The sequence below is a fragment of the Anolis sagrei genome, chromosome 3, assembly GCF_037176765.1.
Source record: "Anolis sagrei isolate rAnoSag1 chromosome 3, rAnoSag1.mat, whole genome shotgun sequence".
Lineage (NCBI taxonomy): Eukaryota > Metazoa > Chordata > Lepidosauria > Squamata > Dactyloidae > Anolis > Anolis sagrei.
The window spans coordinates 34,989,427-35,012,891 of NC_090023.1; the positions used below are offsets into that span (position 1 = coordinate 34,989,427).

At 36.7% G+C, this 23,465-nt stretch overlaps 1 protein-coding gene across 3 annotated transcripts in view; it reads right to left on the reverse strand.

Annotated features, from left to right (window-relative positions):
• Nucleotides 1–266: 266 nt before the first annotated feature.
• Nucleotides 267–23,465, reverse strand: part of DCLK1 (doublecortin like kinase 1) — a 247,634-nt gene continuing 224,435 nt past the window's right edge. For 2 of the 3 annotated variants that reach the window (XM_060770818.2, XM_060770820.2), the window contains one exon: nt 267–1,630. In XM_060770818.2, the coding sequence (XP_060626801.2) occupies nt 1,466–1,630 (165 nt within the window). In that variant the 3' untranslated portion in view covers nt 267–1,465. Of the gene's footprint in view, nt 1,631–13,704; nt 13,779–23,465 lie in introns of all 3 variants that reach the window. The other variant, XM_060770819.2, reaches the window with a different exon arrangement.

Below are 23,465 nucleotides of genomic sequence, written 5' to 3' on the forward strand. Positions count from 1 at the left end.
TGGAGCCAAAGCTACCAAAAAGTTTTAACGCTCCATGCCATTTAACTATGTGTTCAAAATACCAACTTAACATAAAGCTTTGGGATTTTTTCCCCATTTGCAATCTCTTATACACATACTTTCACATTAAACTCTGGGAGATATATTCATATAAACACACTAGATCAGCTTTATCCAACGCTGGTGGAACCCAGAAGTATTGTACTATAATGCTCATCATACCGAGACAGTATGTGATGCAACATATTGTAATTCAAGACATGGTATTTAAAAACGGGTTACATTTATTGCTGCCTTCCAAATGTAGCCTCCCAATCCAGATAAAAAGAGAGATATGCAGAAAATAGAATTCTTAAAGCTACAGAAGTTGGGTATTTTTTTAGTCTCCCATGAAATAGCTTTGCAACCAGAGAACAGACAGAAATTTTGAGAAGCTTGTTACACAACCTCCAGTATATTCTTCTTGGGCAGTTCTACTGCCAATGGAAAAAGTAAACTATAATGATTGAACCACGATGCAATCGTAGTACAACTATAGTTGCTTATGAATTATTAGATTTTTTACATACAATAGCACAAGAGGAGGTTGCAAATTTTTATGAAATACATAGAAGCCAGTAAGATTTTCTAAGAGTCAGCCTGGAGGTCAAAGCAGCTTTGTGACTTCTACAACAAGAAGTGGCTGGTAGCTTCCATGTCATTGGGGTAATGGATGTCCTCTGAATTTTAACATGAATATTAACCGTCCTTTCCAAAGTGCTGAACCTTATTTCCTAAGGTAATTTACTGCCTCAGAAAGTTTTAAAGTTTGAATTAAACCCACCAGTGGATTCATTGCCCCAATGACATGGGAGACACCAGCTGCTACCAGCAGAAATGCAAGTAATTTAGTATCATGCCCATTTTTTTAAAAAGTGTCATTGGCAAATGGGAAACTGTACCCATGCATAAAAGCAAACAACAAAAAATAGCAAATATTCAGTAATTATTTACTATTTTGTTCAGACCATCAAATAAAGGCCTGTAGGAAAGAACGTGTTGATGATGAAGTTCCAGGTTTCACCAAGTCAAGATAATTAGGTTTATGCACTCAGAGGGTTAACAAATGCTTAAGCCACATACAGTAGCTCATAGCTCGACTGATGAAAACATTCATTGCTTCTATCCCTTTTTGAAAATTATATATATATATGTATGTATGTGTGTATATATATTTTTTAAAAAGCAAAATAGTCTTAACCCTTTGAGGATCGTATTAGCAGCAAGTCACAATCTAGACAGAGAACAAAGATCATTTCAGTCATTTAAGAAATTATTATTACAAAGATACTGTAAACACCTCTTTTCCTTCTTCAAGCAACCGATATAGACAAAAATCAAATGAAACAGTTGCACACGGGTTTGGAGGATATTTTTTTCCAGAATCTCAAAGGGTTAAGCCAAAACCTTCAGCAGAAGTGGTTTATTAAAAGGGTGAGTTAGGTGAGCGAACAGTCTCAGATGAACTTGGTGAATAGTCTTCCGATTCGGAGTTGAGTTCGGGAGGTGCTTGCTGTGACTTGAAACGTCCCCTCACATCCGGGTTGCGTCTTCGTCGGAAAACCTGCCTCTCCTTATCAAGAGCGGTGGTCTGACAGGGGCATAAAATGAGAATAAATGAAATTAGGCTGTGTATATAGTGGCCAATGTGGATTCCATGTGTTCCGCATTCCTCCATTTCCCCCCAATACTGAGGCTAAAAACTATCCAAGTCAAATCAAACTGGTTGCCCCACCCTGTCAGTTTTGCAGGATTTAATTCATAACACAGCTATACAAAAAAGTGCCTAACCCAACTATTAAAGAGGCAGCAAAACATCATCAAGCATATACAGTGATGTGCCTGTGTGTATGTGTGTGCGTCATATGGGTTTCATTAATTTGTTAGAGTTATGGATTCAGGTTTCAGGCAAATGCAGGCAGGCCCTGCTATTCTTTTTCAAAGTAGGCCCCCTACTCTTACAGTAAAAGTAAAGTAAAGATTCTGGATTATTTGATGGCACAAGGGGGATAAATGTTTGCCAGTATTTTTAAAACAGTGTATTAAAAAATCCCCAACCGCTGTCAAAACCTTGGATCATTACAAGACTGTCAAACCTGAATCTGAAAAGCTTAGCAGGACTGTTAATAACATATTATTTTGGAGAGCTCTGATTCCTAGGGTTTCCATAACTCAAAGCCACTTGACGGCACTTAGTTATAACTACTACAAACAAGAAAGAGAACAGATATATGAACATTCTTTATATACAAAACTATGCATGATGGTCTTCAACAACTGGGTTACTAGAAAGAGGATATAATCTAATCTATAGCGCATATATGTGTACATTCCCAAACATTCATTTTCATAAATGGAGTGAATAAAACATCAAATCATCCTTTATGGTTTAACACTGTGGTTATAAAAGCTCATATTTTGTTTTTACACTACAGCAACAATCCATTGCTAAAGAGACAAACGATGTTTGGTTCTACAAACAGCTTGTCTCTTCAAGTGTAAGGACAGCGGTAGCAACAGTATCAAAACCGCCTCTAGTTATATCCATATTTCACCTCCTTCCTGAATATGCATGCTACTACTTAAATTACAACCATGAAATTTCAAAGTCACTGTAAATAGCCTAATTTAACACAGGGATTAAGCATGTCCATGTACCTAAAGTAAGTTAATTTAGGTGGCACTTCAATTTAAGGTGATGTGAAAGCAGGATAAAGATTTAGCTTCTGGACTGCAGATATCCACTTGTGAGTAAGAGAGGCTAAAAACTATTGGGTGGTTTTAAAAAAACCAAATGAATCTAAGTGTTAAGCCAAAAATGCAGGAAAGAACTCTCTTTGTCATAATGATGTCTTTAAAATAATGCAACCAATAATTTTTTTCTCCTTCATTTTCTCTAGGGACATATGCAACTGTTTTTTCTTCTGCAAAATGGGCTTGGTGTCATAGAATCATGGAGTTGAAAGATATCATGTGGGCCATCCAGTCCAACCCCCTGCCAAGAAGCAGGAAAATCGCATTCAAAGCACCGCTGACAGATGGCCATCCAGCCTCTGTTTAAAAGCCTCCAAAGAAGGAGCCACTCTCTGCACCACACTCTGGGGCAGAGAGTTCCATTGCTGAACAACTCTCACAGTAAGGAAGTTCTTCCTAATGCTCAAGTGGAATATCCTTTCCTGTAGTTTGAAGCCACTGTTCCGTGTAGGACCCCCCCCCCCCCCCCCCCGTGGTGCAATGGGTTAAATCCTTGTGCTGGCAGGACTGAAGGTCGGAGGTTCAAATCCGGGGAGAGCGTGGATGAACTCCCTCTGTCAGCTCCAGCTCCCCATGTGGGGACATGAGAGAAGCCTCACACAAGGATGGTAAAACATCAAAAACATCTGGGCATCCCCTGGGCAACGTCCTTGCAGATGGCCAATTCTCTCACACCAGAAGCAACTTGCAGTTTCTCAAGTCACTCCTGACACTGAATTTTTTTTCTGTGTCCTGTGCCTTTGGCGAGTGAACATATATTCCATATTTTGTCTGTTCCAACTACAGTTCCATCCTCATGATGCACTTTCCCCCGCCCTTAATGAAGGTCTAACCCCGTTGTTTGTTCCTTTTGAGCTCCTCCCTCAGAAAAACATTCTTCCACCACTTATCTCATCCAGGGTTTAATCAATTTTATCCTAGTGCATTTGGCCAACCCACTGTGTTCTATTTCTCGATCATGCTATTTTAGAATTGTTTATTTTATTTAGTTATTTCATGTATTTATTTTGATTGCATTTTCTGTTTCTTTGTATTTTATTTTGCTGTACTCTAATTTTGGGATTGGCCTCATATTAGCTGCCCTGAGTCCTCTTTGGGGAGATGGTGGCGGGATACAAATAAAGATTATTATTATTAGTCTCCAGAGCAGCAGAAAACAAGCCTGCCCCCTCCTCCCTATGACTCCCCCTCACATATTTATACATGGCCATCATGTCTCCTCTCAGCCTTCTCTTCTGAAGGCTAAACATATTGGGATTCTGGTTAGACAATAATATGCATTTATAGATTGAATGTTTTAAAGAACTAGATGAAAACAAAATCCAACAGAGAATATTGTAGCAATCCATGCTCCAAAATAATGTAATCAGGGCTGAAAAAATGATGTAATAAAGATGGAAGATGGACAGTGCTTCTACAGCAAATGGATTCAGTTAGGCTGAATTGTTCCACTAATAGCTTTATGGCTGGAATCTTTAAAGCACTAATACAGAGTGGTAATAAAAGTTCATCTTGGGTTTTAAAGAACAATAATTTTCAATAAGGATGCTAAAATCCAATTGCGATGGTTTGCCAAAGGGTCTTTGTTTACTGCTGATCCTTGGAAAAGACTTGACCGTTTTCAAAGCTCTGTATACTGCTTTGCCTTAGAATCAACTTTATGATTATATTTTAATACGAAGCAGAAGACTTTGGGGATCATATTCATGTTACAAATCTAACATTTACAGTATATAATTCTCTGTAACAAATGGAGAGCATGGCATACATTACTATCCTATGACATACAGATTTACATTTTAAAATCTTTTCTTATGCTTGAAAGGAGTTTGTTTAAAGGCCTGACTCACATCGCATCATTTTTATATTAATCCCAGACTCACAAGATTTCCTCCCTTAGATGGAAAGCTTGATTTAAAATATGGAGACTGCAAGCAAGCCACCAGAGTGGCATTGTGCTAATGTTATTGAAGTCAATTGTCTTGATCTGGCCAAGGATCTGTGCATGCAGATGGAGGCTTCTACAGATGTATCTAACTACATTCAAAACTGAAAGTAAGGGAAAAAAGGCATATTAGCGAATATTGAGATTGCTGGCTGAACTGATTACAAATTGATTATGTGCAGGAATGAAGAAAGGTCAACACAGTTGAAAATGTTTCCTCAAATGAAGACCATGAATAATTTCTTACAATTGTATTGCATTAAAATTACTCAAACCTAGTGCATGCTTTTGCCATTTTTGCATGTGTGTCAGAGTGACTTGAGAAACAGCAAGTCACTTCTGGTGTGTGAGAATTGGCCATCTGCAAGGACGTTACCCAGGGGACACCCAGATGTTTTACCATCCTGTGGGAGGCTTCTCTCATGTCCCCACAAGGGAAGCTGGAGCTGACAGATGGGAGTGCACCCCACTCCCCAAATTTGAACTACCGCCTTTCAGGCAGCAGTCCTGCCGGCACAAGTGTTTAACCCATAGCACCACTGGGGGCTGCGGTGCTTTTGCCAAGAATGCTTAGGTTTTTCTCTATAAAAATCTACAAGAAAAAATGCCTTGGATGACATATCTTCTGGTTTATATTGGAGGGATGCACAGGGTTCATAATAAGCCGGTTCTGAATTATGCGAAGAACTCGCTTATCATTAAGATTTCTAGACTAAGGAAACATCATTGCTTACTGAGGGATTAAAATGTTCTTGTATTCAACATTTATTTCAAAGGCTGGAATTTACATTACTTGTAAATGCCTTTTTAATACCATTTAATTCCATGGATGCACATGGAATCAGTACTGCATACTAGTGTGTCTCTGAATTTTTCTCTCTCACTTAAGGGCACTTCAGAGAGTACACTAGCACTCCTGATATACAGAGCAAACACTATCACTTTAACAGATTTATTTATAATCTAGTCCATTATGGCTTTCCATACAACCCTTTATAATAGATAAGCTACTATGAAGTCCATTCAAGGTCCAAGAAATTCCAGCTCTCCATCATATTATGATGAGAGCAATAGAAAGTCACTATTTCAACTGGAGGTCAGAATTACTGAGATTTCTCAGGAAAAGTCAGTAACTTAGAAAAATTAGAAGCACCTTTGTAGGAATTTAAAGCTACTTACTGTGTAGTACACCCCCCCCCCCCCACACACACACACGTCTGAAGGGTTATATTCCTGAACTACATGTGGAAACAGGAAGTTGTGGATAATAGCGAAAACTACTGAAATGAGTTACTTGTATCAGAGAGCTATCCTCACTAAGAATTAGCTAGCTTCTTCAGCTCCCAAAATTCCTGACCACTGGACAAGGGCTTCTGGGAGTTGGAGTCCCAAACACTTGGAGGGCCACTGGTTGTGCAGGCTTGGGTTAAACCATGGTTACTGGTCCTGTGGGGACAGGGGTCACACTGTATATATGTATAGCAGTGGTTCCCAATCTTTGGTCCTCCAGGTGTTGTGGACTTCAACTCCCAGAAATCCCAGCCAGTTTACCAGCTGTTAGGAATTGTGGGAGCTGAAGTCCAAAACACGTGGAGGACCAAAGGTTGGGAACCACTGATATACAGATATACAGTGTGACCCCTGTACCCACTGCTGTATAGCAAATTGTACCTAATTGTTTGGTGCTAATGAATGTGAAGCACCTTAAAGCAACAGTGGTTGCAGTACTCATTTCTTGACATCATTAACAAGACTTGCCATAATTATTGCCATTCTTTGAAATTCTACTATATGTTCAAAGTGTGCCTGCAAAAAATCATTTAATCTGAAATATGGACCCCTATTAGACACTATGATTCTACAAATTCAGCCATCACTGGATTTAAAATAATCACTTTTTTAGATAGTGACTTTCTATTGCTTTATTTTTATTGCTAACAATAGCTAGCAAAATGTCATTTCGTTAATCAAAGATTGTTGCTTTATATTTTGTCTCCTAGAACATCCTTTCTTCATATTAGATATTAGGCTGTGGGCCGGATGTCTTTACAGTTCAGTCTAGAAACACTGCTGGTGGAAGCAGCAAATAACAACTAAGTCATGGATATATTTTTCATTATTATTATTATTATTATTATTATTATTATTATTATTATTATTACATTAACTTTGCATACTTTATAAGGATGTAATTCTTCACTTATTTTCTTCTTAAAGGAGCAATTAATGCATTCTAGCATTTTTCTTTTTCTAAAATTTCACATTTCTCAAACATTATTTATAATTTGGGATTTATAACACACAAAATTTGCCCAGGATTGTTTTGTACAGAAAACATCCTATTTGCACAGAAAACAATATTTATGTGTATAAGTATTATTTTCTGCACAAAAAGCCTGATTGCAATATCTATGTGCATAAGTATTATTTTCTGCAGAAAAAAAAGCCTGCTTGCAGAAAAAGATTTTCAGAGTAAAACAATCATGTGCGAATTTTATACAATCTCCAAACTGCAAAGGTTCTCACCATTCCAGGATTTTGTCAATCTTTGAGAAATATGTTTTTGACTGCTTTCCAGTATTTTCCAACATTTTATCCATTCTCAGTTCTTAGAGGCAGAAATCCAATAGAATATATCCAATATAATATCGGTGGATTAAAAATCCCTACTAGTACAGTTCTGCTGGATTGTGAAAGTGGTTAAAAACTGGACTAGCTGCAAACTATGTATGAAAATGCCTTGTAAAATTGGAGGGATAAACATAATTTAATCCTGCAGAAATGGATGGTAGCACCTCGAAGGATGAAGGATGCTCTCTCAGAGCTGCATTCAACCAACATCTGGAGGGCCTTCATAATTCCTGCCTTTGCACTAGCAATTGAGTCTTGTGCTACCACAATAATATAATGCCATATAGGACAAACATACATTTTTTTTATCATGTCAGAAGTAAATTGAGAAGTTGCTTCTGGTGCAAGGGAATTGGCCGTCTGCAAGGATGTTGCCCAGGGGATTCTCAGATGTGTTACCATCCTGTGGGAGGCTTCTTTCATGTCCTCGCATGGGAAGCTAAGGCTGACAGATGGAAGCTCACCCTGTCTTGTGGATTCGAATTGCTGACCTTCAAGTCTTCAGGACAATAGTTCAGCCAGTACAAGGGTTTAACCCATTGCGCCATTGTGGCTCAACATCCATAACAACTTATTGTTCTATTTCCGTTAGCATTGTTAGTATCTTAGTATGATAACAAATGACAGTGGAATAGTTGCAAGCAGATCTAAAGTTCCTGGTTGCCTACTAACTCAGCTACAGAATCTATAGAAGAACAATCACATCTCAATTCGTTCTCCAAATGTCCATAGATCAGTGCCCTTTCTCAAATTATGTCCATATATCTGTGTCATACAGGACAGATTCACAACATCTTTGGTTTGTGAAAGGTGTATTCCACACATACAAAAACAAGCTTTTCCAAGCTCTGCTTCAGAAAAATCAGTAATCAGAACACACTGGAAAAACACATGCTTTGCAAAGGCATTTCATTGGCAACTGTGTCAGCAGAATTTGATTTGATCCAGCCTGGTTGTTTTTATTTTCAGTGTACTCTTTTTATAAAGTCACTGCTAGTCTACAGTTGCATCTAATATCCTTGCTCACCAGAACAAGACTATATCAGAATGGGGTCAAAGGGACATTAAAATTCAGATGTTAAATATGTTAAAGTTGTTCAAGGATGGTTAAATATTGATATATACTTGCTCAGTGAGGTGTAGGAAATACAATGAAAATGTGAAAGGTTACAAAAATCCTGTCATTTCTTTTTCTCGAGAGAACACATTTTTCCTTCATTGTCTCTTTCATTTTTTCTCACGTTGAGCTTTCTTGATTTTTTATCTTTGCTTCTTTTTAAAAAAGGACAACTGGATATGACATGTTTAAAATTCTTGCTATATTAGAAAAAAAAGCACATCTCTACATACAGAAAATACGTTGGAAGGACTTTTCTTCCTGATGAACTCTCTACAATCTGTTCAATCCACCCAGTTTAGCTGTGACTTTGAAAATCTTGTGAATAGGATGCATGGACTCAGACGCAACTATCAAATTCCAGTTAATTATGGGAGGAGTAATTGTTTCAGTGAATAAAGGAAGATTAAATGAAAAGAGGAAACTACTTTATGCAAGAAATCTAAGCTTAAGCAAATAAGCAAAGTAAAACTGGTTGATGCTTGGACCATTGTCAGGGGTTTTTTTTTTTAAGCAGGAGCAACAAAATTTATTGTCCTCCAAATAGTCCACTTCCCATATTAAAAATGCCCTTACATGGTGGTACCAACTACATGATAACGGTTTACAATTATTCATGGTAATACTGGTTCAATAACTTTAATTTTCTTAGTGGAACCTCTTATTCTAAATATATTTTTCCTATGTTGTTTAATATTTTTAAAGTAATATTACTGCTTTTGTTTATAGCCAAAGCTTTAAGGACAATTCTCACCATATTCAATTAAAATGAATAGGTAGGAGAATGGGGAAAATTGTGTACATGATGTCAAATAATTACTGCCAATAAAGTTGCTTAGACACAATACTGTATTAGATGGATAAAAAACTTGTCTCAATATAAGAGAACTATATGTGGAACTCATTTCCAAAAGGCACCAAATCTATCTGAACAAATTTCACAGGAATAAAAAAACCTGTAGAGGATATGCATTCTTTTGCTATAAAATGCAATTTTCCAAGCCCTGTACTGAATTTTTTTTAAAATTTCAGGAGCAACTTGAGAACCTGCAAGTCGCTTCTGGTGTGAGAGAATTGGTTGTCTGCAAGGATGTTGCCCAGGGGATGTCCGGATGTTTTACCATCCTATGGGTGGCTTTTCTCATTCCCCGTATGCTAGAGCTGACAGACGAGAGCTCACCTAGCTCCTTGGATTCGAACCGCTGACCATTTGGTCAACAGTCCTGACTGCACAAGGGTTTAAACCATTTTGCCATTGGGGGCTCCTTGTACTAAAATCATTTGACACATTTTGATAGTTTTGATCTGTACATAATATTTCACTTTTATCCAACAACATGCTGCCACCTATAACTCATTTTTCAATATTTTTTGGATTTGGTATCTTTTGGAAACAAACTCCACACATATGTTCTTGTGAAAACAAGGTCTTGTTTAAAATATCAAATTCTGTTTTGTTTGTTGAGCAACTATAATGGCTTATTACGAGTCATGTGTGGTTGAAAATCTACACCACATTAGATATAACATTTTATGAAAACTGTGGTTTGCCAAATGTCCGGTTACAAAACACACATAAAATATGGAAACCCTGGGAATGAACTAAAAGGGATTTTTAAAAGGCAAATACATGAAATGATTATTTGTATTGAGTTACGCGCCACGTTTATTGGTGTTCTTGTGCTATAGATTTACACGGAACACAATCCTGTGTAAGAATTAGCAGGCAAGATACACAACAGTGGTATCTGTTATTTCAACTCTTTGTGTTCGTGCTAGAAGAGGTATCACTGCTCTCAATTTGCTTGTATGGGTTGAGCATGCCTTAAATAGAAATCCAAAATCTGAAAATTTCAATATGGCTTACTTTTGATGATTCAAGCTTCACAAACTTTGTTTTGCACACAAAATTATTTAATAATATTATTGATAACATTACCTTCAGGCTATGTATACTTGGCATATATGAAACATACATGAATTTTGTGTTTCAGTCATCTTCAATATGTGTGTGTGTGTGTGTGTGTGTACAGGTAATCCAAAATCCAATCAAGCACTTCAGATAAGGAAAACTCAATCTGTACTATAAAACCAGAAGACCATATACAAGGTGTGGGGTTTATTTAGTGTGTGTTTTTGCTTGCTTTGTGCACACAGTGTGCAGGTCCCAGGAAAAAGTAATTGGTAATGGTTTTTCAAAATCTAGCAAACAATGTACAAATGGAGAGAAAAAGTATCTGGTCAGCATGCTATGCACAATTTGCATGTGAATACCTTTTGCATATTTTTGTAATATCTTCAGATATATTGCAAAATTGTGTCTAGGCACATGCTTACCTTGAAGTGCTAACTTTCTCCTCTTTTTGCTTTACTCACACTACATGTTTCATGATCACAATGCTACCATAACTCATGGGAAGCAATTGGCATCATTATCATCATGCATACCTGGAGAACATTCCACTCACATCTAATGCCAATTCCACACAGACACAGACACACACACACGCGTGCGCGCACACACACACACATATATACAGTAGACTTTCAATTAACATAGGCAACTGGAATTCTCAAGCAACTGGCAAAAAACCTGAAGAAATAATACTTCAAATTAATAAATAAAACAGAACCATTTTACATTAAGTTAAGTTATTTTTGTCTTAATTTGCTTTTACTACATATCCATATTAACATCAAGTCAACACAGAGCTTATGATATGGCATAGTATGAGGTATAGATAGGCCTCTTTTAATAGTAACTTCCAAGTCACCAGAAACTACATTTATTTGGCATCTACCCATCCCCATGGGTGTCGCTTAACTAAAAGTCTACTGTATTTCAAATGCATTTTAGAGTATATTGTCTTTAAAACAGACATTTAATTGCAGAGTGTCAGCTGGAATTACAAAACCTCTGGGAGACATGACTGGCAGGAATTAAAGATAAATATTTAGAATTGCTACTTATTTTATTGAATTTTAAAAAGACAGAACAAAATTCAATGGCTAAGTCCAATCTAGGCCAGAGTAGTGTGATGAAACAATGAGATTTACAGAAGTTTTAGTTTGGTGCATCTAGTGTAGACTGGATCTACACTGCCATATAATCCAGTTTCAACCTGCTTATATCCACAACCATTGCTGCGTTTTACCGAATCTTTTAAATTACTGGGGGTTTTTATATGTTGTTTTATGTAATTTGCTATGTAAACCTATTTTGTTATTCATTTATATCTCTATTTATTTGGCTGTATTTTGTATATTGTTGCACTAATGAGTGTTTTTGTGAGCCGCCCCGAGTCCCTTCGGGGATATGGTTGCGGGATATAAAACAAGTTTTATTTTTTACTAGCCATCCTCTGCCACACATTGCTGTGGCCCAGTCTGTGTATATGTGTGAGTGTATATTTGTGTATATATGCGTGTTTGCATATGCATGTATATGTGTGTGTGTGTGGGGGGGGGGGGGGGGTTGTGCATGCGTTGTAATGTAATTTTAGTTTTTTTGGCTTTTTAAGTCTCTTCTGCTGTGTTTTTCAGTGTTTGTATGAGTGATGGTCACTGGTTGGCCTGATAGGTGTATTGTGTCCAAATTTGGTGTCAATTCGTCCAGTGGTTTTTGAGTTATGTTAATCCCACAAATGAACATTACATTTTTATTTACATTGATTATTTTATTTCAGAATGCAGATTAACTGATTTGAACTGGATTATATGAGTCCACACTACCATGTAATCTAATTCAGTGCAGTTAATCTGCATTCAGAAACTGGATTATATGGCAGTGTGGATGGCACCATAGTTGGATCTAGCAAATGGATTTTAGTCAGAGTGAATAACCTCAAGATCTTTATGCAGCAGAAGAGATATAGGTATTTTGAACAAACAAACTTTTTAGAATCATATGTAATCAGAAAATATGTTGATTAAATAAATTAAAATATTTGGCACACAGATGTGAATTTTAAACACTGGTGGATTGGACTAAATATAGTCTCCTTCCCTCCACCATCCTCTCTTTCTTCTCTCTCCCATTCCTAAGCAAGCAAAAACAAGAAACAAACCCAGTCAGATTTATATAAAAATTCTGGTTGAATATAATGGAAGGAGCCCTAATTCTTTCCATCTAGGCTGCTGAAGTCTGATCCATGCATTTCAGTGGAATTATATGAAAGAAGAGATCTAATTTACTGTAAATGCTTGTGATGACTGCTGCCACCATTGCGCTAATGAAGATAAAATTTGTGAAGTTTTTTTTACAATATTGAGAGCATGTCTTTTAAAAGGAATAAATCTGTCAATCTTCTGTTACAAACCACTGTTTCATTCATTGCATATTCACCACAATCCCCAATGAAAATAAATAGTTATTGGACAGATGAACAGTGACTGATTTAAATAGCGAAGGGTTAACATTTACTTCTGTGGCAGATTATATCTTTTTAAATAAATATGATTACAAGAAATCACCCCACGCCTTCCATTTGACACGAACTCACAATCACAATCCTATTAACACTGTACATTATAGGAAAATGCTAAAGAGAAAGGGAGAGCCATGCAATATAGTTTTTTCAAAGAAAAAAAGTCTACTTCTTTTTATTAATGGGAGAAGGGTAACAAAAATGTGCATACTTTGAAAACACAAGCTTACCAGCACACATACAATGCATTAGATTTTACTGAAACAGGGGAAAGCTTCTAATTGCTATGTTATATCAATGCATTGTTCAGTCTAGAAGGTAAGGGTAGTGGTGGGGAAGAGGAGAATTTAAAATGACAGCATATAATTTCAGATCTCCAAGAGATATAGATATATGGATAGATAGGTCGGTATTGCTATCCTGTGACTGCGTCTCAAACAGAAGAGCACAGGACAGTAGATGCCTTTAAAAAACGTAAACATAAAAGAAACCCATTCATTTTATTTATTTTTTCCGTATACACTGTCCTTTTAACTCTAGGGATAACTTGGTACTGAGCATGTGCAATGACGAAAAAGCTTGCAATGTCAGTGTGAATAATGGGTGGAAAAAAGGGGGAAATGAGGGGGGGTGTCGCATCTCAATCAAGATCAAAATGAAACCGATAAAGCAGCATATGGACTGGATAACAAATCAAAAAAACATGTTTATTCACTGAAGGAACTGGTTAATGGAGACTGCCAGCACGTTGCCATGGAAACACTGACTGTCGGAGCTGTACCATCTCATACCTTATCCAATACATTCCTGGTTGTTGGTAGTAGTCCAAAGACCCTGATCTCTTGATGGTAAACCCGTGGTCCAGCTGAGCAGAGAGAAACGGGGCAACTCAGTGGGTCGACATGGTGCTACAGCATTAAGACCTCCAGACCAAAACTATCCCTTATTTAGTGCATTATTTATTGTTCACTTTCACAAGGTATTATTCTAACATTCTTTTGTGGCTGTTTGTTTGCTTAAATGGGAAAACAAGAAATGAACCAATGATAAAAGAAGATTCTATTCCCAGTTTCTTTCTGGCTAGATTAGAGTCTCACTTTAAACTTAATACCAGTTGCTTGGTGCAGAACACATTTATACATCTGGTAAATACTTTATAGAGAAACAGAAGTGGGCTCTCTCAAATTCCATGTGTGTGTTTTTTTTTACCCATTTTACAAAAGAAAAAGAAAGAAAGGATGTGTGAAGCAGTTTTCTTTCTCCCTAAAAATAACCATTGTAAGCATTTCTGGGGCCAGAATAAGACAAATCACATAGTGGTTAAGCTATTCTTCATATTTGTTGAATTGTATGCAGAATGAACTGAATCACATCTAGACATTTCTATTAATTTTTGTAACGAAGCCTATTGATTTCATAAAGATGATAGGTTCCTTGTTAACTATCCATTAATATAATATACAATGCTACTGTAACACATTAAGCTATATTAATGAAGTACAAGGTTGCACTGCAATATCTGTTAAAACATGTACAAAATTTCAAGTTATTTTTAAAAACTTTCAAAAATAGAGTTATAGAGGAGGCATGTATTCCGTCTCATTTTTTTCAGTTGCACTGAGAGTAAGATAACAACAGAAAGGTGTTATTTTTCTAACCTTTCCATAGTGTATTGACATATAACTGGGGCACCAGTTAATAGGTAATTAAAAGCTGTTTTAGTGCGAAAATTCTTCAGAGACACAGAGGAAAGGCACACTGTGCAGTTTAATACCATTCAATCCACAAAAGAGAGACAATGCTCTTTCTTCTTTTGTTTGACTCATCAGACGAAAATGCAGCGAAATAGTGTTGAAAGTTTACAATTTAAATTACAAAAGGCAATATGATATATTTTCACCAAACCAGCTATTTATTAATTGCAGTACATTATTTTGCCACTGAATCTATAGAGCAAAGTTTCTAAATGCTTTGTTTATATTCTTTCATCAACCTATGTATTGTCTTATGGAAAATATTTTAATACATCTTAAATTATTGAATACTTCCTGTTGAAAAGCCGCCTTTGCCTTGCTTCTTATACTAAGGTAGACTGAGCTACTATTGCCATCTACTGGCCTTCTAATGTTATGTATCTCTAAATCACCAACTCTTTATAGGGTGAATATTATGCTATTATTACTTTGCAATTTGGATTTTGGAAACCTTAATGGGGAATTTGTCTTTGGTCATCATACACATTTCCTCTATTTCCTAAATTAAATTTTTAGTAGCATCTAAATAACAGCCACGCACGCATACACACACACTTTCAGTTCCTAATAGGGTTGCCAGTCCAGGCTCATCTAAGGTCCTGCAACCGATGGATAGTGCTTTGTTATATGGTGAGGCATTGTGCATTAAGTATCAACCACAGTTATTCAATTTGTTATTCCATGCAAATTGACATAATTTACAGCTTGGAAATGAAGACTTTGATAAAGGGGCTAATATTAAAGAGAAACAAAGGATTTATTCCTTCTCACTTACTTAGGAGATGGGATAATAAATATTTAATCTATCCCGATTGCTTCTAAACAGGAGAGAGTGAGACTTGCACCAAAATGGCATGGATGGAAGGAGAAAGTTAACTATGCAGACATACAGACCACCTAGAGCAATGATTCCCAGACCTCTAGTCCTCCAGGAGTTTTGGACTTCCTAGAAGCCTTAGCTACCATTGATCAAAGATTCTGGGAGCTGAAGTCCAAAATCTCAAAGGATTGTAGTTTAGTGTAGTGAGTTCTGGAGAGTCTTTGCAAGCTGAAATAACAAATCAATTAAGCCCAACAAATGGTAGGAACTTCCTCTAGTCCTAGGTGGTCAGAAGATGTGCACATAGCCTTTTTTGCTTGCCTGAAGCTGAGCCTTCCAATCCTGGTGAAATTGAATACTCCTACAAAGGCCAGAGAGTCAGGGGCAGACCCTGGCAGCTAACACCAGTTGCTAGTGCATGGTGCAAACCAAAAGGCTGTAACCTAGGAGAGGCAACAGCCAAGATATAGGGGATGGTGGCACAACCTCTTCTTCACTATGGAGGGCATATCTCACCACTGTGGCAGAGGTCCTCCTCAAATGGTGAGAACCTTTGGCATCTACTTCTTCAGTCAGAAGCAAAGACATTGGTACCAGCTTCCACGGGTGCTTGAAATCAATTCCCCCCATAAATATTATTGGCCCAGCACACTGCCAAGCAGACAACTGTCTGAGAAGGAGGAGAGCTCTTCACAGACTACTCCAACACATTATCTAATGTGAAATATCTTTCCACCACTTGGAAAACAGTTTGGTATGGTTGGTGGAGAAAGACATCAACACCTTCAGAAGCTACTTGATGGTCAAAATGAATGTTTTGCACCAGGACAATGCTGATTGCCTATCTTTTTCTGCACAATATCCAAGACTTCATAAGGAGGAAGTATGTGGGCAGAAGTGGATTTCTTAAGCACCCGCAATTTAAAGCAGACTTTTGGGGACAGGAAAGCTCTACTCACTGCCTCAGACATCCCCTCTTCTCCAGCTCATTTCATTCAGCAGTGGAATAATTTTAATGGGGCTCAAGGAGTGACCATTGAGAGGACCAAACTCTCTTGTCAATGTGGTTGTAAACGCCTAAATCCAGATTCTCTATATGCTTTGATTTTTATCTAAACAAAAGACCACAAGCTTTAACAAGTAAGTTGATCGCTGTTAATTGATGGCTACTTAATTAGTGAGGATCAATTTGAATTGATGATTTTAAGATAAGGTGATGTGTGCTTCCTTTTTAAAAAGTAGACTAGTTCTGGTAATAGAGAATCAGAATGAAACATTAAAGATTAACTTTCCTTCTGAGACTCTGAAATGACACCTTAATTGCATAGATAATGAATGAAATAAAAGGCAAGTGATTAGTCTACAAAAAGAAATCTTAGCTGACAATACACTTTCATTAAGCCACCTGTCATTTATATGATTGTATTATGATTGGATGTATTTAGAGTTAATGTATTTTCAAATGTAGTTTCAAATGGAAGAATCCCTGTATTAGGGCTTTGGGCCTTTTGATATTTTTGATAGCCATTTCATGCACAATGTTCTCCATCCCTTGGAACACTTTGTTATTGTTACATAACTTCAAGTCATTTCTAACTCATGGAGACCCTAATTGGAGTTTTCTCAGCAAGACTCTTTCAGAGGAGATTTTCTACTGCCTTCCTCTCAAGGTGGGAGAGCATGACCTGCCAACATCCTCCTGAGTCCTAGTCCAACATTCACATTATTACACATTGCTGGCTCTTTTATTTACAGTGCATTACAGACAGACCAAATCTGTCTTGCACCCAAAATTCCTTGTGATGCATCTACTGCTAAGCTCAAATAATGAGACTCTTTGAGTCTTGTTTAGGAGAGGAAAGTGGTGTAGTAGTAGTAGTAATAATAATAACAACAACAACAACAACAACAATAACAACAACAACAGCCAGCAGAGTGTCTGCTGTGGACTCATCTTGTTGTGTTTCAAATAATAATAATAATAATAATAATAATAATAATAATAATAATAATAATGGAACTGCATGGAGGATGAGACGAGGCTCTCAAAATGGAGTTTAATTTTGCTAGTGAGCCTTAGAGAGCAATTCTTTGTACATGCACTCCTAAACGAACCCTGCTCAGTTCAATCTCAGTCTCAGTCAAATTGTGAGTTTTGCTGGACTTCTGATTCATGCTCTGAAGAGCACTTAGTTATTCCTCTTTTTCACTGTCATGTGTTTCTTGATATTTTATTTGGTATTGCTAAGAAAACATTTATATCACAGGTTCTCAACCTGTGAGTCTCCAGGTGTTTTGGCCTACAACTCACAGAAATCCTAGCCAGTTTACCAGCTGTTAGGATTTCTGGGAGCTGAAGACCAAAACATCTGGGGACCCACAGGTTGAGAACCACTAATTTAAATGAATATCCTGCCTTCAATTTACCATAATTGAATCTGACTACAAATAGAAAAATCCTTCAAATAATATTGGAGGCCAACAGATCTTTACTACCCCATTTCCCCAAAAATAAGACCTCCCTAGCACGATTTTTTCAGGACTTTTGAGGTTGCTTGAAATATAAGACCTACTTAAAAAATAAGCCCTAGTTACAGTTCACTATTTTAAAAAGTTAAAATAGTGTCTAGACAGCTATACATAAGCCCTAACAGATATTTTGGAGCAAAAGAGAATATAAGTCCCTGTCTTACTTTCAGGTAATCAACTATATTTTGAAATTATATTTAATTCTTCTACATCATAACGATATGGTTTTGGGGGGCTTCAGGTTGAAATCTACTTCCTTAGCTACATTAAGGATCTTGAATAATCTAAACAAAATTAGCCTTTTCTTTTAAAACTACACACAGGGCAGTGCCTCCACACACATGATATCACACTTTTAACATACATGAAACAAACACAAATTGAACGATCTTGAGCTGGTATGTTGAATTTACCATTTTTTTTAAAAAAAGTAGGGCTCATTTATTTTTTATTAATTTTTAAACAGAAAGGTGTTCTCAGTCAAATGTATAGAGTGATGGCATTTTACTAAAATTCTTTCAGTACATCTGTTTTTAGTTAAGCCATAATTGTCAGCTCTCCTCTTTAACGATTGGCAACCCTACTAGCAGTGAGGCCAGTAGTTTGAAGCATTCAGACAAAAGGCGACAAATTGATAGAGTCCATTTATAGACCTGAAGCAATTACTTTTATCTTTAAAACATTTTTTCAGGCTTTACAGTGTAAGAGAGGGAAGTAGCATTTGTTGACACGACTCTTTTCTTTGTTTAAAATCACAACTACTACAACCCTCAAGAAGAAAATTTAAAGTTATTTTACACTTCACAAGAATTTACTATTACCATGAGATGGCTTTAATCTTATCCTATAAAATTCATAGTTTCCTCCAAATCTGAGAAGGTCCATTTGACAATATATTTTCCAATATAACTTTTAATATGACAAGTCATACTTATTGCTTATTTGTACAAATAGCATATGAAGTTCCTAAACATTAATGAATTGTCATCAATCTGTTGTTCCTTGAAATGATTTGAACTGTCATATGAGATAAATGATGCAGGTCTATCAACATATAGAAGAATACATCCATGGTTCCCTAATATTATTATTAGGAGCTTTTCATGAATGAAATGTCTCTATCTCCTCAGTGTAATAATTCAATGAGCACAAAGGACCTTCACAACACTACACAGAATATAATCCTACCATACCACAGAGCACCACTTCTTAAGGTTTCTGAACACTACCTAGACATTTATATGACTCGTTTAGCAGCAATTTGCAATGTTTACAATACACTCTGCAGAATATGATTTAGCTGTACTCCTCAAAAATGAAAATAATCTTGCTTAGCAAGCTTTGCAGATGTTGATTTATTATCAGTAAATGTTTGATTTTTTTATACTTATATACTAAAAATTTCTTGGGGGGGGGATCACAAGTGGAAAAAGTTTAAGAAGTCCTGCCATAAAGTTACACCACTGATTTTAATGGAAGGGGCAGCCTTGTACACAAAGGCAGAAGTGAACACAATTGTTGTCTTTGTTTTTTATGTTTGTTTTTTTGTCGTGTCAGGAGCAAGTCGCTTCTGGTTGTCTTTGTTGAAGAGAAGGAAGAAACCTTTGTGGATAGGGGACTTCTGAGGGTACAAATTGCAGTAGTTGTAATATGTGTGGGGGATTTTCCTTTCAAGCTTGATGAGCATGCAGGGCATTGTCCATTACAAAATTCATGGCAGCAGGGTTTTGGTTCAGATTAGAAGAAGGTCTATGTAGCCCAGCATCCTGCAGTAACTAGCGCACTACTTCAACAAAGCCTACTAGCTGGTTCTAAAAGCAATCGACTCTGGCCATTGTTTGCTCCATATTCTAATACTCCTAAACAAGAAAGTTTTGTATAATCACTTCATCTAATCAATGTGGTTTTAAAAAGAGAAAATTGTCCAATTCCTTTTTCATAAACCATTTAAGCCAATGTTATGTCTTGGAAACATGGTACACCATGCTTTAAGGCTCACATGGATACTAAACACAACCCACTAAATCCAATTTTAGGTTCAATGAGAGCAGGGCCTTTTAAATCCATAGGTATTATGTTAGCTTTGACTAAAAAGTTACATTTGTTTCAGTAGGCCAGTTAGTTTGGCTGGGAATAATACTTAACTAGCGGGCTTAAAATTCAACGGCTCACTTTGTGTATGTTTGATAAATACAACAACACACATAACTTCTCAACACTTGAATGGACATTGAACACCTGCTCACAAGACATGCACATGACATTTCAACAAATATGAAGTCATTAACATTCAGGATTTTTAATTAAATTATGATCAACAGTCTATCTTTAAATCAACTATGCCTGGCATCGCATTTTAATTTTATCAGCTGGTGTTGCTACGGCTAGGTTTTGACTGCAATCCTGAATTTGGTATCCTGAAAGTAATCCCCATTTATATCAACGAGGATAACTTTTGAATATACAGTAGAGTCTCGCTTATCCACCATAAACGGGCCGGCAGAATGTTGAAAAAGTGAAAATGTTGGATAATAAGGAGGGATTAAGAAAAAGCCTATTAAACATCAAATTACATTATTATTTTTCAAATTAAGCACCAAAACATCAGACAGAAAATGCAGTTCAATATACAATAATGTTATGTAGTAATTACTGTATTTACGAATTTAGGACCAAAACATTTCAATGTATTGAAACAGCTGTGGATCTGGGCAAGAGACAGAATGCCTTGGATAATACAGAATGTTGGATGAGCGAAGGTTGGATAAGCGAGACTCTACTGTGTGTGTGTGTGTATATATATATATTCACACACATATACATATACATAGGATTGCACTGTTAATCAGTTTTGAAAGGAGATCTTGATTTTATTGTTGGTAAACTTTTTTAAAGAGATCGTAAGCTATAAAGTTTATGAAAGGAATAAATTTATTAGAATTATTTGCCCTATGATATAATAAATATGGCAGAATATGAAATTTAGAAATTTAGATGAAGTTCTAGTGCTTCTGTTCAAGTTCACAGCAAATCAGACCTATGGAATACTAGCAGAATTGTGCAAAGCTCCAGTACCAAACAGACAGGGTGCCAATACTCAGTAGATAATGATATAGTGCTGAACCCAGTGTTTTTATGTCATGTTTGTTTTTCAGTGCAATTTTTTTATCAAGTAAAATATTAAAACTAGGAAAAGTAATCAACCTCCATTGCAATTGGTACAAATCATTTTTTAAAAAAGAAAAGAAAAGAAAACAGAGTCAAGGAGGCAAGGAATGGGTGCATAAAGGGAAAGCAAAGCATTTTGAAGAGTGGTCTTTTTGTTTTTAAAAAAGCTATGAAATCCCTAATATAACAGAAGAACCTAGAGTAGTACTTCTCATGGACAAGCGTGCTGGCAGCCCAATGGAAAAGATTTCCAGATGGGCAGTTGAGAACATACCTGGCATTTTGTATGAAGAATGCGTACAATGGGATGTTTGGATTGTGGGAGAGCTAACCATTGCTTTTGTTGCTTAAAAATATGAAAATAAAAACAATGCTGGCTGTATGTTAGCTGATGATATTAAAAGGAAAAAAGAAGAAGAAAAAAGACCAAACCTAAGAAAAGCACGAGGGAAAAACTATTTCCACATTGGAAAGAGGGCTTTTTTCACTGTTAAAGAAATAAAATATGAAAGAGATGGAAAGGGCACAGCTTGAAATGGGAAGCATTTGCAGTACTGGATAACTCTGATACTGGATCTAGCATCTAGACAGAAAGACTGTGCCAACTCAGCTGAATTTACTTTTATGCTCACTTGAAATCTGTCCCTGAAAAACATCAAAGTGGGCAAATACCATCAAAAGTGTACACTTGTGGCCACACTACCCAGAGCCTATCATGGTTCAGAGCAAGCACCAATTGCTCAGATATGGCTGATGTTTGATGCAGAACTCCAGTGAATCACTCTGGAGCACAATTAATATAGGCATATTTATACATTATCGTTTTCAATACAGGCAGACATTAAGAAAGGAGAAGATGTGCAATTTTAAGAAAAAGGATCACTTGGCAATACTAATTAGTAAAAACCAGGGGTCTTCATTTATTATGTATGCTATCTTGCCAGAAAAAGAGAAGAAAGGGAGGCCTAGTATGTTACCGTCTGGGTTATTATATGAAAGGGAAATTTTAACAGGGTTTTCCACTAGCTTCCAAAAATGTGCTACTCTGTAGATGCAGCTTGCTGCCAGGTCTGTATAGAATTTGCTTTCTATTTCAGGCCAGTTTAAAATTTCTGCTTGGAGGAAAGCAGCCAACTTAAGCATAGAAATTGAATAAAATCTATAGGCTGTATTTTAGAATGAAAAGGGGGGGGGGGGTGTTTCTTTCAGTGCTGGCAAGCCATCACATACCCCTTTGCAAGGCTTAAAATGAGTCTATTAAGTTTTTTACTGTTTATTGTAAATTTGGAACAAGACACTGCACCCGGAAACACAGGATGGTTAAGTGTTAGGAATACCAATATTCCTAAATAAGCTGGCTGTGTGATCGCCAGTGATGCACACAGAATGTGAATATTTGAAGTAATGTATATGTTACCAGATACAGTTACCCATTTCTGAAATATGCAAGTTATAGCTGGTGTGGGGTGCAATTGCTACACCAGAAGTGATTTTTTGCAGTAGTCCTTAGTATCCCTTTTCAGCATTTTAAAAGGCAGAGAAAAGCTGCAATATGTGGATTCCAATATAATTTTTGGAGCTCCATGGAATACCTAAACCTCCATGAAAAAAATGGGGAGGGGCTTAAAATTGTTTTTTGTTTCAACCCTCAAAATGGACAATGCAAGCTCACTTCTGTTGAAAATGGGTGTGATTGTCTATGTGCTTCCTGTTTAAATATAAGGTGTTAAACAGGTAAAGGAATGCAAAAAAAAAAAAACTCCTCCCAGTGTAGTGTAATGGCCAAAGGTGAAATAATGTTGCTTTCTTTTTAAAATTTTGGTGGGGTGACAATGGGCTGCAGTGCTTGGTTATCCAGAGACCTTCAAGTAGACTGATATGACTCCAATTCTTGGCAGTTATCTCTGTTGTATAATGTTGCTCTTACTACTAATTTGGGGGTGTTTTGTTGTTGTTTTATTTACTTGATCAAGTCCAAACTAGTTATTCTGTAAATAAGTGGCCACAAACCACAATGTCTTGTCATTGAATATATAGTGGACCTTTTCCCCCGAGGAACTGATTTGCAAGAAGATGAAGGACTTCCTAACCCACTACCAGTGGTCCTCAACCTGTGGGTCCCCAGATGTTTTGGCCTTCAACTCTCAGAAATCCTAACAGCTGGTAAACTGGCTGGGATTTCTGGAAGTTGTAGGCCAAAACACCTGGGGACCCACAGGTTAAGAACCACTGCCTAGGCTGATGGCATGACTCTCATGATGAAGCAATAGAACAAAAGAAC